At 37.4% G+C, this 15,597-nt stretch overlaps 1 protein-coding gene across 2 annotated transcripts; it reads right to left on the bottom strand.

Moving 5' to 3' along the window:
* Positions 1-3,573: 3,573 nt before the first annotated feature.
* Positions 3,574-14,815, bottom strand: LOC109110376 (cellular retinoic acid-binding protein 1). Of its 2 annotated transcripts, XM_042753146.1 has the most exons (4): positions 14,623-14,811; positions 12,755-12,933; positions 5,776-5,889; positions 3,574-3,829 (listed from the first exon to the last, which is right to left on the bottom strand). In XM_042753146.1, exons 1-4 carry the CDS (start codon positions 14,693-14,695, stop codon positions 3,779-3,781), a joined length of 417 nt encoding a protein of 138 aa, XP_042609080.1. In that variant the 5' UTR covers positions 14,696-14,811; the 3' UTR covers positions 3,574-3,778. The 2 variants fall into 2 exon arrangements, with proteins under 2 accessions (XP_042609080.1, XP_042609079.1); XM_042753145.1 differs by lacking the exon at positions 3,574-3,829 and having other exon boundaries at positions 5,680-5,889; positions 14,623-14,815.
* Between the last annotated feature and the right edge of the window lie 782 nt (positions 14,816-15,597).

Below are 15,597 nucleotides of genomic sequence, written 5' to 3'. Positions count from 1 at the left end.
GATTCTTGCTGTAGTATCGTTGCTGCCGGCGCCATGTTGCGGAGACGCTGTGTGTTTCTTTGTGAAAGTGAAACTACTTTGTTTGGCCTTCCAAATGAGGACACAACTAGAAATCAGTGGTTGAGTTGTATTTACAACAGTGTTCCAGAACAGTTCTACCCAAATATTCAGATATGTGCAGAACATTTTTCGGAGGACAAGGACTGTTTCCTGTGAGAGTAGCCTACAATGCCAGTGTCATGTTTCTATAAAGTGGGGCAATTCCAACTTTGCAAGGACAGTCTGGCGCTTCTGACTCACAGTCTGTAATGAGCCACTGATTCAAACGCAAGTTTTGAGTAATGTAGAGTAATGTAGAGTAGTAGTATATATATATATATATATATATATATATATATATCTGAATAGTAAGCAATGAAATCTTTAGAGGAGGAGGGGAATAAATAACAAAAGCACATAGCAAAATTCCTAAAAATTTAAATAAAATAAGTGTATTTTTAAAAAACTATAGTAACAAAAATAATGCCAAAATAACACTGGATGCTTTAAAATTAAGTACCTTAAGATTAATTAACCTTTAGCCTACTTTAATACATTTATAGTCTCATGTAGCCAGACCTTCATACTGACGGCTGAAGGTCTGGAATCCATGGCAGCTTTCATTAGCCAAGACCCGCCCACGAGGCCCTTTGACCGACATGTCAAACAACCAGTCACAGTTCGTTTCGTTCAGCGTCATGTTTCGGGGCGTGGAAATGTCACCACAATAACAGACCGGTGTGACTCTCCGACATATTTTAAAGATTCTATGCCACGAACTTTAAATATTTCACATACTTTTGAAACTCCAGCGTTTAGTTGATCCTAATAAGCGCTCATCGTCACAGTTGTAAACACGGCGGCTTTCTTCTTTCATGATGGGGTTTGGCGCCACGGCATCTTTGTTTCCAGGCGGAACATTAAAGAACGCGACACACACATCTCGTGGAAATCCTGTAGAATTCAGTCAATCTGATGACGACTTCGACACTCTTGAAGTGTTTCCACTTTTGTGTGCCATATGCATCAGCCGTTTAGCCAACGGTCCGTCAGCGTGACGTCTGAGGCTGAGACTAATACATTTATAATTATACCCATCTATTGCAACTTTGGTATTGCATGAATTGCATCTTTTTATATTAGTATTATTATTTTTTAAAAAAAAGTTCATAAGGAATTGTGGGTAATGTAAGTAAAAAAAAAATATCAATTTTGGGGATTTGGGATGCATCAAGGGTGTTCATTAGGCTACACAATTTTTTGTTAATATGTTTCTTCCATGTGGTGTGGTTACAGTCTCTATCAGCAGGGGCAACTACTAACCAGTCGAACCGTGAGCCCGATGCACTAATCCTGATCGTGCACGCTATTTAGGATGCATAATATGCAAATCTGGATATGGAGAAATCCATTCTGCATAGCTGGAGCATCAAACGCTAAATGAACGCGTAAAATCTTCTCATTAACTCCCTTAGATTCACTTCAAACAACAGATGAGCTCTAATTGTTTCAGTTCACAGCGGCTCTGGCCTCGTTTTGGCCCCTGCGGGCCCCTTGGAAGATCTGGCGGGCTGCAGGGAACCCCTATCCGAGCTCATAGAGCGCGCAGTGTTTCTCAAAACCCCCTTCTGCTGACCGTTCCCAACAATGAGCTCTTTCAGCATGGAGAGGAGCGTCGGAACCAAAGCCCTCATCAAATTAACATAACGGCGCACACTTGCGCGGTGGCCCGGGCTTTCTGAGTGTGTTTATTGTGGAAGAACGCATTCTTCTGCGGTGTAGCGGGTCAGAAATCAGGGCGCTGTGAGGAAGACCTGGCAACCGCCGGTTTGGGAGGTTGTGTTGTTCGGTTTTGTGAAACGGCGCGTTGAAAGAGCAGCTTTTAGCTCCTGGCAGCCCGGTGGCAGGAAGACTAATCGTTCTGCAGCGTTTGATGTTTTGTTGTTCGTGTCTTGGGGTTTGTTTGCTGGTGACAGTGATTCAGAACTTCGAGCTGAGCCAAAGCAAAGGCAAAGCCGCGCAGAAAGGCTGCAACAATAGACTCACGACTTCCTGAGACGTTTATATTAAAAGCGGGAATTGAGCTGAACGTTCACGGTTTTTTATTGGCGGAGCAGGTGTGTTGCCAGAACAAAAGTCTTTTCGTAGCTGTTGACGTTTCAACAGATGGATACAATCTATTGTAAATGAAATGCGTTCGGGATCGTTTAGTCTAAAACATACTCAACCTCATGTTGGTCCAAACCTGTATGAATTTATTTGTTCTGCAAACAACATTTTTTTATTTTTTTATTATATTTGTATTACTATTTAATTTAATTTTTCTTACATTTTGGTTATTGTTGCATTAATTATTGCAGATAACTCTAGCCCTAAACAACGTGTAAAAAATAAAGCTCAAATGCGGTTCGTTCTCTATGTCAGTCAGGTGGACTCCTTCTGTTTAATAAGTGGACGGTTCCCAGCCAGAATAAGCAGCAGTGAAGGCCAGGCTTTTAATCCAAATCTGACCACATGAAATTACACACTCTATAAACTGTCTGTGGTAGTTTAGTCTGTGGGTTTCTCTTCATGTGAGGGCCACACACACACACAACCTTTCTCTCTCTCTGTCTGAAACTCTAAGCACGCTCTTTAACTCTGGTTTGTATTGTCGTCCCAGTTTGTGAAGAGCGAGACGAGAGAAGACGAGGAGAGTCCTATCCTGTGTTTCTCAGTGCAGTGATGTATTGCCTCATCCATCAGCTTTGATCTCACTGCAGCCACAGGCCAAAACAGCTCCATCTCTCCCACACACACAACAAACCAAGCTGAACCGGTGTGCAGTCAGAAGTTTTGCCTTAACTTTCAACATGTCTCTGTCTGTCTGTCCATCTTACGTTTACATTTAGTCATTTAGCAGACGCTTTTATCCTAAGCAACTTACAAATGAGAAGCAATCAAAATCTATCTATCTTTTCATTGTGTTGTATCAGCTGTTAGCGTTGATCACAGATGATCATAGTGTTGTAGTTTTGTTGTGCTGAATCTCAGTGTAGATGGGTTTGGCATCTCTTTGCCTCTTTGTCTGTGCATTTGGTTTCCCAGTCTGTTTAGGGAAATTCACATAATAGCTCCCCCTGAGCATGACACCCGCTAAATCTGTTCGCTCATTTCAGCATCACATCCCTTAAAGTGTGGAAGCGTCTGCTGCTTATCTGCGTCTGCCACCCACCCGAGTCTGACTGCAGGCCAGAGTCTGTGTCTAATGACTGTCTCTCTGCAGAAGACTCATTAGTTCAGCAATGAACCATCTTCTGTTTTTTACCACATTAGATTCTTGAGTTGATCTTAACATTCTTTGGAGGTTCCTGATAGGCTCTTCAGATCAGTTTCTAGCTTCTTTAAAGCACCAGTATATGATGGTTTTCTAAAGAGTCAAAGGTTCTTAGTCAAACTTAAAAAGCGTCTTCTATGACATCAGACCTTTTTAATTCTGAATCCTTTAAATAGTTCTCAAAAAAAAAAAAAATGACAGAGAGAGAAGCACTGATGTTCCATTTTTATTACAGTTTTTTTGTTTGCGATACACATATCTGTGTCAAAGAGAGAGAAACAAACAGAATGACAAGACATGAAATCCCACAATGCACTGCACGGATGTATGTTCACTGCCTGACATGCAATGAAGGGTTCTGGTTTTTCTAGACAGAAGGTTTCTCGGGATGCAGGGCTGTTCGGTTGCTGTCTCCACTTCACCTCACTCTCGCACGTAAATCCTCGTGCAAACCACATCGTCAGCCCCAAAGATCTGAGAATGAAAACAAAGACATTTTCTTGAAGCGTTTGCAGAGATGATCAGCCCAGCATCCTGCAGTTAACCCCTATTATGTCGTGCTTATGAAATAAAGACAATCGGAGCTATCCGTAATCCCTTTTGTGCTTTATTTTGGCCTAAACGAAACAAAGCACCTTTATCTTATGGAAATGTGTCCTAGATTTGCAGGGAAACGTCAAAGACGATCAGTGCTGCATTCTGGGATTGTTGAGCTCTGAATTCGCTTCGCAAACCGTGAGAAATGTCAAGAGGCCCGACTGTCAGATTTAAAGTGAGCGGTTCTGATTTGGGTCAGACCTGCATTTGTTTTGGACAGTCCTTCACATTCCTGTGTTCAGCCTGAATAAGCGGCTGACATTCGCTCTCAGGGGTCGGCCGTCACGAGCCGATTCATGGCGCTCTTATTTTATTGTTGAGTTTGGATCGAGGCCCACATATGGGTGTTTCTTCAACTATTAGCACTTTCAGCCCTGTGGACCTTTACATAATAAACTCTTCTCACACTCCCACAAGTTTATTGAATTTGTCTTTCAGTGATGTCCAGCAGTGGACATCCATCACTGGGGAGTCTCATAAACATTTCATTATGTGGGGGAATGACATTTTATACATTTTTGGGAAAAAAAATGTCTCTTTTTTTTTTTTTTTTTCTAAGGCTTAGCAAGCATTTAATACATCCTAAATAAAAACAATTTTATTAATTATAATTTCACAAAAAGATTATTTCACACAAAAGTGTGTGTTCGGTAAATGAAGTCTCTTTTGCTCACCAAGGCTGTATTTATTTGATTTTTAATAGTATAATATAATCGTTTTAGGATGGGTTGTTCATATTTTATTATTGAAAGTGCAAAACAGATAAATACTTTTATCAATTTTTCCACAAATTGTAGTGTAGTAGAATACATCTGTCCAGCTCAACCTCAACCCTGTTAGCAAAGAAAGAAGAAAACAGGTACATATAAGTTTATTCCACCTTTTAAATACATCTTCTGTTTACATTTTTATAAATAACAAAATCATACACTTTAGGGTTTTGGAGTGACTTCCCAAATTTTAATATCAGGGTTGAAACTCCACAGAAAATGAATAGAAAGTCAGTTTTGTAAACTTTTGTTTGACCCCCTTAAGCATGGCAATCCACATTTGAAAAAATAGAAGTTTATTCCCTATTTCGTACCCTTTTTGTGGCCAAAACATTAGGCGAAGGATACCCAGATTCCTCTCAGATCGTTTTGCTCCGTTAAATATCTCACACCCACCTTCTGTCTCACTCTCTGTCTTAATGTAAAGCTATATAGAAATAAATCCATAGGCTGTTTCCTGTCTGAAGTCATTAAATATGCTCACAGTGATCTCTCATATGAACACTGTTCAGCCACAGAAGCTGTCAATTCATCCAGTGAACACCAGAAACAACCTTTTCCTTTCAAATCTCCAAGCAGCAGACAAAGCTGTACGTGTAAAGGCCCGTTCACACCAAGGACGATAACTATAAAGATAACGATAAAGATATAGTTCTAAAAATCGTTTTCAGTATTAAGAACAGCAGCGTACACACCCACAACTATAACGATAAAGACAAAGAAAAATGATATCGTTGGAATCACTTTGAAAACAATTTTTTTACAAGCTTATAAACGATTAAAACATTGACAGCCAATCAGAATCCATCCTGCTCGCGCTCGAAAACTTAAAGCGGCAGACGAGCGTGCGCTTAGAATAAACAGAAGATATCGTTCGCTGGTGTGGACGCTAATATCGTTATCTTTATAGTTATCTTTATAGTTATCGTTCTTGGTGTGAACGGGCCTTTAACAAAGTGGTTCAGTAAGGATTTAGTTGGTTTTCTTTACAACCAAGTTGATATTTAAATGAAGAAGTCTTGTAAGAAGTCTAAGCGTGTTTGTGTCTCTCACCAGGATCAGTTCGTCTCCACGCAGCTCTCTACTCCAGTATGTAACGGGTCCTTCTTTATCCACCAGCGTCTGTTTGCAGTAGATTTTATTCTCTGTCTCCCATGTGGGCAAACTCTGCAGACCCAAATGTATTTGTTAGTATATGTAAATATGATAATTAACTTATAATATATGCAACAACTGAATGATTTGTTTGGAAATCAATTAGTGATGGGTCGGTTCATGAATGTTTTACTATTGCTCCTGGGTCGTGACAAATGTACAAACTAATCGTTTGTGTTTCTCATCATTTATATTTTGCTGCATTAAAATGATTTTCTACTTTGTAATATGATCGTACGTGAATGTGTATGGGAAATCTGGGTGTTGAAAATATAACATTTTAACTCTGTAAAGTCTGTAAAATGATCTGATCTTCTCATCATTAGAATCTGATTCAGGTCATAACTCATCGACTTTGTTTGTGAATCAGATGAACCAGTTTATTATTTGACTCAAAAGAATGATTCATTCATGAATCGGCGACACTTTTGGTCACTTTGGAGCTTGACGGCACCAGTCCCTATTTACTTTCATTATATAACATAATTATACAACAAATTTATTAAAAAACTCAATTAAAAAACACACATACACATTCATTTTTTTTTTTTTTTTTTTTTTTTTTTGAGTAAAATAATTATTTACACCTTTTAAATTTAAATATTGTTATGGGTTTTGGGGACACCCGGGGATCTCCTCAATTAGAAAAATAAGTATATAAAATTAATTTAATTCTTTATAGAATAAAAAAAAGTACATTTTAAATTTATAATATAAATATACCCTGTAAAAAAAATCAAGGGGTAGTTTTACAAGGAAATACAATTTTAGTATTTCTGCTTTACTACAAATTTCTAAATAGAAAATGTTTCAAAGTAAATCCTAAACCATTTTTTTTATGTTGTATATTGTATATAATTGATCTTTTTATTAATACATATAAAATATATAATTATATTATATTATAAATAACAGTGCAGGCTATATAACAGTGTTTTCTCTTTTTATTAATGTATATAAATATATATATAATATATATTTATTTATTTATTTATTTATTGTATTTTTTTTTTTTACATTTTTAAATCTAAAATCTGAAACAGCAGAAGTCAATGGTATGTCTTCATTGTGATAGCTCAGTAAATTTGCTCATTTGGATGTGTGTGTGGAGGGCCCAGATAAATGAACAGTGTCAGAGAACTGCAGCAAAGCCGCACCAGCAATCAGACTCTGTTCATATCCCTCTCTGTATCTGTCTCTCTCTCTCTCTCGCTCTCTCTGGCCTCAGGCACTGTCTTTAAACTAATTTATGCAGCTTGATCTAAAATCCCTTTAAAATGAGAGTGTACAGCATCCTGACACACTCATTCGTCTCGCTCAGACTAACAAAAACTCTGTGCATTAACAGAGTAAAGCAATAAAAAATCCACTGCTGTTTACCCAAAATATAACTTTAGTAATCTGTTACTGAAAAAAAAAAACATATTGATGGAGCATTAATCTGAATAGCGTTGTTTATGGTGGTTTGACATAACTTTTGCCTGCAGTGAGGATGATATTAATGTATCTGAAACTGGAAAAGGGACTTATTTTTCACCCTCTTGCAATTTAATGTGTACTTAGCTCAACTGGAACAGCATGGCGCTTGCAACACCATGGGTTTGATTGAAATGCACATGATGATCAAATGTACTTTGAATGCACTGTGGGTGGCTTTGGATACAAGCATCTGCCAAATGCGTAATGTCAGTGCAGGCAACTAAATCATAAAACCCTTCTAATAAAGAGTTCAACACAAAGCAAACATCCCATCATCCCTCTCTCTGTCTCAGTTTAATGTGCTTTATTGGCATGACAAATACCAAGACTGTACATTTGCATTATTAAAGCATCTGCAGCTTAGACAATGAGAGTTCAAACAATAAAGTAGCAAACTAAAAATGAAGAAAAACAAACTTAATAAAAATATAGAAGTTGAAATGAAAGAAAACAACAATAGTAAAGACTCTATTCTCCCAAAAACCATGGCCACCCATCATTTCCCCTCCGTCTCTCTCACTGATGGTCGTTTAGTCTCAGCCTTCTGCCCTGTGGCAGGTGAGCGGTCTGTCTCTATAGCAACCAGCCCTAAGTACGGCTGGATTACTTCCAGTCCCCTGCCTGCTAACGTCTCTGTCCCCCAACGACAACAGGGCAACCGAGGTAAATAAAGGGCTTAAATGTCTTATTTTATACAATAATGCCAACAGCAAAACAAATTTGGAATATTACTTATTCATTATTTTCTTTAGTGTGCGTATTTATGTGCGCAGAAAAAATTGGCCCGCAAACTCTGTGTTTTACAACAGGTGTGTGCACACATAAATTTGTTCTTGCCTTTGTTCCTTAGCCGCTCGTGTTATTTCTTTTGCACGCGTAAACTTTAAGAGCAAGTGCAGCGAGGTTTTCGAAAAGCTCGCCTACTAATACACTCTTCTCTGTCATTTTATAGTGTGTAAGTGTGAGTAGTGTCTTCAGAATGACAGTTCCAAGAAGATATTGAGCTGTGTCAGAAACTGCATGTTTGCAGGTATACTTTTGAATAAGTAATTACTTTGCCACCGTTAAAAAGTATGTTCTGTCCACCTTATTTTTCCGTAAGAGTGGGCGCGGCCATTTGTAAATTTTATAGGACTGGTTTCCGGTGTCATCTGCTTCCAGCTGTTTTTAGCAGTACAAAACTGCTGGTTTTGCCACTTGATAATGTAAATCAGTGTGTCTATATTATTTTAATTTATTATCTTAATTATGACACACTGGTTTGTAGAGCAAACATACCATTTACTGCACATTGTTATTCTGCTCGTTATTTCCCTATAGCGGCGAACTTTTAGAAATACCAGTTGTGTGCACCACTGAGTTTACTGAGACAAAGACAAGTGCTAATAAACAGTATATTGCTACTGTTTCTCTTCTGAAGATGCACTGAGCAGCCATATTGGATTCTGAAGTTGTTGCGATTCCTCCGAGATTCAGAGTCGGAACTCTAACTTGAGAAGGCATTCCATTCCACTTCTGAGTACAAATGGAATGCACCAATATTAGGAATGATCACTGGCCATGATGTCACTATCATCATGTGATCTACCAGCATCATCTGGGGACGTTTTGCCTGCTGTTGTATGAATTCTATGAATTTGAACATAGGCTACTAATCTTTTCACATACTGTTTTTGCTTATTATATATTATGGAAGTTTGCTTTTTCAGATGCAGTCTTGGACACATCAGATTCTGTTATATAGGCCTATATATATATATATATACTTGGGGCCAGATTTACTAATCAGGGCAAATTGGCGTTAAAAGCGCAATTCCATAAAAGCGCCGATGGGAGGGGAAATTCTGATTTACTGACAAGATGCACATTATTGAACACAGATGCAGCATCTCATTTCCATAATGATCAGCGCAATCAAAGAATACAATACAAAGAGCGGTGCAAATTACCGCCTCCTTTAAGACATGCATTTTTTGTGCGTTAAATAATGGCGCAAATACCAGTGAATTGACAAGTGCAAATCTTAGTAAATCGCGTCACGTGATTCATTCAAATACTCTCCTCCCATTAATTTACCGATTGAAAGGGAAACTCCTACAAAAACATATTCAATAAACTGAGTCTCAAAAATAACTGTCCACGCCTTTTCAGCACTCATTTCCCACTGCGTGTCTTTAGTAAATTCTGACAATTAGGGTTTGCGCTGGCGCAAGCTGATAGTAAATCTGGCCCTTAGGGTTTTATTTAGTTTTTAATTTTATTCATTTGTTTCTTTTGAATAAATTCTGAGTTTATTGATGCTTATTGCTGAAAAAATTTGCGAACATTTTACAGAAAAAATATGTGCATGTCAACAGCTGTAGGGTATGAGACCCATTAGCCAACTCTTGAAACTGGGGCTATTAATATAGAATTCAAAAGGTTTGTTGCTTCACACTTGTTGCCAATTCTTACTGAAAATGAATGACTTCTGGTCACTTTACAGCTAAAAATGTCAGCATGAACATTCTGATTACGAAAGCTGTACATTGCAGGTGCACAGCATACAGCTTTGTTGCTTGCAGCAGGTGCATTGTAGTTTTGGCATGTTACTTCAAGCGTCTGCAGTGCAGATGGGGTGTGAGTCGGACCTGCGGGGATCTGATCTACCGCTCTCTGTAATAATGTGCCCAGCATGAGACGGCACTACCATTTGTTTTTATGTCATGATGGAGACATTACATTGACTTCTATTGTTTGACATTTTACTAATTATGTTTTCTATATCCTGACTTATTTTGTCACGTTCCAAAAAGGGGATTTTAAAAGTGATGCCATAAAATAACCCTTTTTTTTCTTAATCTGAAGAAAATTTTAATAATATAAAGAACCTTTTATCGCTATAAATACCTTTTGTGCAATGGAAAGTTTCCATGGATTTTAAAGGTTCTTCATGGAACCATCAACACCAATAAGAACATTTTATTTTGTCATTTTCATGGTGGGATATATCCACCATGCTCCAGCTCTTCCCAATCACCAAGCCTTTTGGGACATTTTCAGATAGTTTGTTCCCAAAAGTGTAGGTAGGTCAGAAAGACACACGTGTATAAATAAATACAGAACACACCCTTAATGATGTCTCCGCTCACAAAATGCTTGAGACAGACATCTACGTGACTCTCAGACGCTGCTAGACTCCCAAATAATCCCCCTCCCATTGCTGTCTGTTCCAGAACAGAATGAGGTCAAATCTCTGTCTGTACACCCATCCTTTCACTGCGTCTTTCTGTCTGTCTCACAACAAAGCCAGTTCCATGAAAAAGGATTCTCAAAGTTAAACACTACAGAATCAATATTTCTGATTATTCCACATTGTTTGATTCAATAAGATGTCCTTAAAATGAAAATTCTGTCATTACTCACCTTGATGTCGTTCCAAACCCATAAGACTATTAAGATAAGATATTTTTTATGAAATCCAAGAGCTTTCTCATGAAGAACCTTTAGCATCCATGGAACCTTTCCATTCCACAAAAGGTTCCAAATGAGGTTTTCACAATGATGCATTGAAGAACCAATAGAACCTTAAATGAACAGTTCTTAAAAGAACCATTTTTATAGCGTGAAGAACATTTTAATAATTGGAAGAATCTTTTTCAAGTATAAATACCTTTTGTGAAATGGAAAGTTTCCATGGATCTTAATAGTTCTTCTTGGAACTATCAATCCCAGTAAAGACCTTTTATTTTTAAGACTATAGATTGTCTTCCCACTAAGAAATAAATGGATCTTTTAAGAACAGTTCACTGGAAGGTTCTTTGGAAAACCAAAAATGGTTCTTCTATGGCATCACTGCAAAAACCCCATCTGAAAGCTTTATGTTTAAGAGTGTATTTGCAACTAGTGACCCTCCTGTCCTTGTCTCATTTTTGGGTTTTCATGTACAAAAACACCCCATAGTTGTTAAAACTCACTCTCTGCTGGGCTTTGCAGTCTGAAACCTGGTTTAGGTTTCTCACAGTTTGATGACGCCATCATTTTGCTTTGTGAGATGACACTGTTAAGGTCAGTGAAATAAAATATAAGGGTTTCACTTCTCGGTTTTATGGACGAGGTTCTAGATTTTCTTTTGTTGAATGTGACTGGAAGGATCGCGAGATCTGCTCGGGTTACAGAGTGGAATTGGACAACAAAAAACTGCACGTCTGCAAAACATGTGAAGACCTGATTACAGGACGTTATAGAGAGATTAAGATTCATCTGAAGGGACATTAGAGTAGATGGACAAACTCATGCTGAGGAAATTGATGCTCACATTAGTGGCTAATTTGTCCTGATGGATGCAAGGTGAACTAATGTAAATCTACATAAACGTGTTTGTAGGAGTGTCTTCTGAAATCAGAGTCCATGCCTGGGGAAATTAATAGAAAAACAGCGTTTTGTTACAGTTACCCGCTAAGCTCAGTTTTTTTTCTCGGAAGTGTGCTTTACACAATAAATGTTCTCCACAAAATTCTTCAATAAATACTTTAAAGCTATGAACCAACAAACCGAGCAGCTCTTAGATAAATCACAACGTTCCAACATTGAATTTTAAGCAAAAACAAAGTATTCGAAAAAGCAAGAAGGGTACAAGTTTACTCATAAGGGAATAAATGAACTACTTGTCCCACAAAAAGAGAAATTATTAATATATTTTAACATGCATTCTAATCAGAAAACATCTCTACTGTGTTATCAACTAGCTGTATTTTCTAACTAGCCTTCAATAGCTTTCAAAAATGTCAGTAAATATGTTTTTAAATTGTTAGTACAGATCATTTTCAAATATTTCTGATAGTACATGTATATTATATATTATATTATTCAACAGTATTATATATGTGTGTGTGTGTGTAATTAAAATAAATGTAAAATAAAATATATACGTTTGTAATAGCCTATATGAAAAAAAAAAAAAAAAAAAAAAAAATTATATATATTGGTATTGATAGATAGAAAGATAGAAAGATAGATAGACAGATAGATAGATAGATAGATAGATAGATAGATAGATAGATAGATAGAATTATTACATTTTTAAAAATGACATTTATAAATATATATGACTCATTAAAAATCTATTTTGAAAAAAAAATGTAAGAAAGAATTCAATTTTTTGGAATGAAATCTTTATTTATTGATATGGGAAGGATAAGAAAATAATGCAAGTTTAACTGAAACTCATGTTCATTCAAATTAAAATGAGCTGCTCCTTGATGTTAGTTTTGCTGTGGAGATTGTGTGCACATCTCTACTCTTTATCCATCTGTGATTCTGTGCTATAGTTATGTTATAGCTGTTGTTTATGTGGTTTGTAAGGGGCTTAACTGCTCGCTGTGAAGCTCAGAAGGTCAGCGTCTCGTTTCTGTCTCACCTTACATTTCCTGCCATCCACCGTCTCCTCGTCAAACTCCTCTCCGATGCGAAAGTTGATTTCAGTGGTGCGTACCGAGGTGGAGGTCTTGATGTAGAACTGCTCTCCGTCCTGTCGGATCTCCACGTGCGGTTTGGCTGCAGCAGCACCGGCCACTTTCCGGAGCATAGCGTTCACACCTGGGTTACACAGTTTAACATTTATAAACCAAAGAGTAAAAAATAATGCATTTTATGGTAATTGAATTAAGCTGTATTTAAATGCTATTTCTCATGTATTAGTGTGTCTAACACTACATATCTTTACTTTGTCAGTGAAGTATGTACTTTTAGTGCATTTTGTGAAATATGCAAATTGTGAAGTTGGAAGGAATGAGAAAAAGCTTTCATAAGCGGAAATACTAAGAAAACCTTCATGCTACCCGGACTGTTGTTTTAGCCTTGATTCTAATTCAACATAATTCCAGGCTTGCCGTTCTCTTCAATTATAATGTCCTCAGAAGACCTTGTTTCATTTCCCTGCCATGCAAAACTCCACAAATGCCGGAGGATCCCTCAGGATGAATCTGAGGAATTCTGGGAGTGTTTGAAACGTTTTTGCTCTGGTTTGGACCGTAGCACGGTTTTTACAGAAAGACGTGAGCGGGTGAGTGAGTTCATAATTTCTTTCTCATTCTGGGTGTTCCTCACTTCATCCCAGTATCCGTCTCAGAGAGATTCAGCATTTGTGGTTTAAAGCAGAAACATTTGTCAGAATTTGCCACATTGGCATCAGCTTGCAATCAAAAAACACTCTTACGCAGCTCCTTTGCATCACGTAAAATCATTATCTCACAAAACAGTGTAAAGCTTATTTTTAACCTGTCCATTAAGAGAAACTCAAAATGAAATCATTTTAATATCTACATGTGCTCTTATAGGGACAAAATGGATATCTTTTTCTTAAAAAAAACAAAAAACAGACATTTTAAAAATTTTCTCTATACTTTTATTGTATGTGAATAATTTGGATATTTGTGTCTACGTTTTGGGACAGTGTTGTTATTACCTAAAACTAAAACAAAAAAATCTATATAATTAATTATAAACATTTTTGCCTAAATAGAAATTTTGCCTAGGTGACTAACTGGATTAAACAAGCTGAAGTACTAAAATGACAAAAAATTAAAATAAATAAATTAAAAAAAAAAAAAAAAATTTTTTTAATATTTAAAATAATTCTTTTTATTTTAATATTTAAATATGAATTTTAAAAAAACTACTAAAATGACAAAAGCTCATAATAGAATTAGTAAAACTTAAATTAAAATGAGAACTGCAAACATAAAAATAATAGTTAATTTAAAATATTAAGTAAAAAACTAAAATAGAATATTGTTACATTGTTTTGAGACAAAGTTGATACCTAAATGAACTGAGCTCAACATTAAATGTCCTAAGCTTTGTAATAGAAAAAAATTGTTCCTCGGCTCAACTGTTACCACCATAATGGGTTTGATGCAAGGGAACATGCATATAAATGCCAAATGTCAAATGCAGAAATGTCAGAATTGTCAGTGTCACACCCAGGGTTTTGCTCCAGACTGTCTGATTCCATTCGGATGTTTCTTTCCAAATGGCTCTGCTGTCTTACAGTTAAACAAATGGCTGAAGTGAATGTATCAAACACAAAGCCCTCAGTAAACTTTAACAGCCACATGACCCACTTTAACTACATCCCCCATCGTGATAAATGTGAATAATCAGCCTTCTCGCATTCTACCGTACGATAACATCTTCCCGGAGAGCTGAATCTAGTCTGAAACATCTCTCTTAATGTTTGAACGTGACCGTCTGACGCTGAGCTGAACAGATGAAATGAAATATTACCGAGAGCTTTCAGAAGTTCATCGAAATTCTCACTGCTCTTCATTTTCCAGGTGCCGGCGAAGTTGGGAGGCATTTTGAGCTTCGGATTGTCCTGCTCTGTCTCTCTCTTCTTCTCTGGTCTCTCACTACTCTTGTTCTCCTTTCCTACTCTCTTTGTGATCGTCCGTTGCCTTTCTGTCTTATGTTCTCACTCACCCCGTCCCACCCCTCTTGCCTCAGCCATCTCTCTCTCTCTCTTTTTCGGTCTCTCTCTGTCTCTCTCTTGGTCTCTCTCTCTCTGTATGACTCTCTCTGTCTCTCTCTCTCTCTCTCTGTCTCTCTCTCGGTCTCTCTCTCTCTGTATGACTCTGTCTCTCTCTCTGTCTCTCTCTCTCTCTCTCGGTCTCTCTCTCTCTCTGTCTCTCTGTCTGTCTCTGTCTCTCTCTCTGTCTCTCTCTCTCTCTCTCTCTCTGTCTCTGTCTCTCTCCCGTTCACTGGCAGTGCTGCATCAAACAACCTGTTCCAGCATCAGCCACAAAACCATTCACTAATGTTTCTTCCTCATGTATTGTGGGTGTGTCTGTGGTTTCCATACGGGATGCATCGCTGTATTCCTGCACTAATGTGTCCGGTGATCCATGACACACACTCAAGCTGTGATTTTAACACACGTGTTTGTGCAGAAGCATGCAGCACCGGTGATGTGTTTCCAGACTGGAAGTGCTTGTGAAAGCCACAAGATTGCCCGGCTGCAATGCATCTTTCAGATTCGTATCAATCCGTCTGGATAAAAAAGGGGTCTTTGTGACCTCACTGCAAAAATCTGAGGGGTTTTGTCTTATTTTCCAGTTTAAATACCTAAAAATTCTTTAAAGAAGATACATTTTCTCAAGAAGCAATTTTGCTTAACAAATAAAGACCTTTTTAGAGATGTATCTTTAGTATGGGTGGATTTTCTTTGACGGATTGGCAGGTTTATTTACTAAACAACTGAAT

Source organism: Cyprinus carpio, chromosome B25, assembly GCF_018340385.1.
Source record: "Cyprinus carpio isolate SPL01 chromosome B25, ASM1834038v1, whole genome shotgun sequence".
Lineage (NCBI taxonomy): Eukaryota > Metazoa > Chordata > Actinopteri > Cypriniformes > Cyprinidae > Cyprinus > Cyprinus carpio.
Note: the sequence above shows the minus strand (reverse complement) of the source record. Positions and strands in the feature narration are given on the sequence as shown.

Bases quoted from the DNA above. Each gene is read 5' to 3' on its own strand.
- LOC109110376 (XM_042753145.1), bottom strand. From the start codon at position 14,695: ATGCCTCCCAACTTCGCCGGCACCTGGAAAATGAAGAGCAGTGAGAAT. The intron at 12,934-14,622 runs GTAATATTTCAT...TGTGTAACCCAG, and splicing joins TGAACTTCTGAAAGCTCTCG to GTGTGAACGCTATGCTCCGG. The intron at 5,890-12,754 runs GTGAGACAGAAA...TTGGGTCTGCAG, and splicing joins TGGATGGCAGGAAATGTAAG to AGTTTGCCCACATGGGAGAC.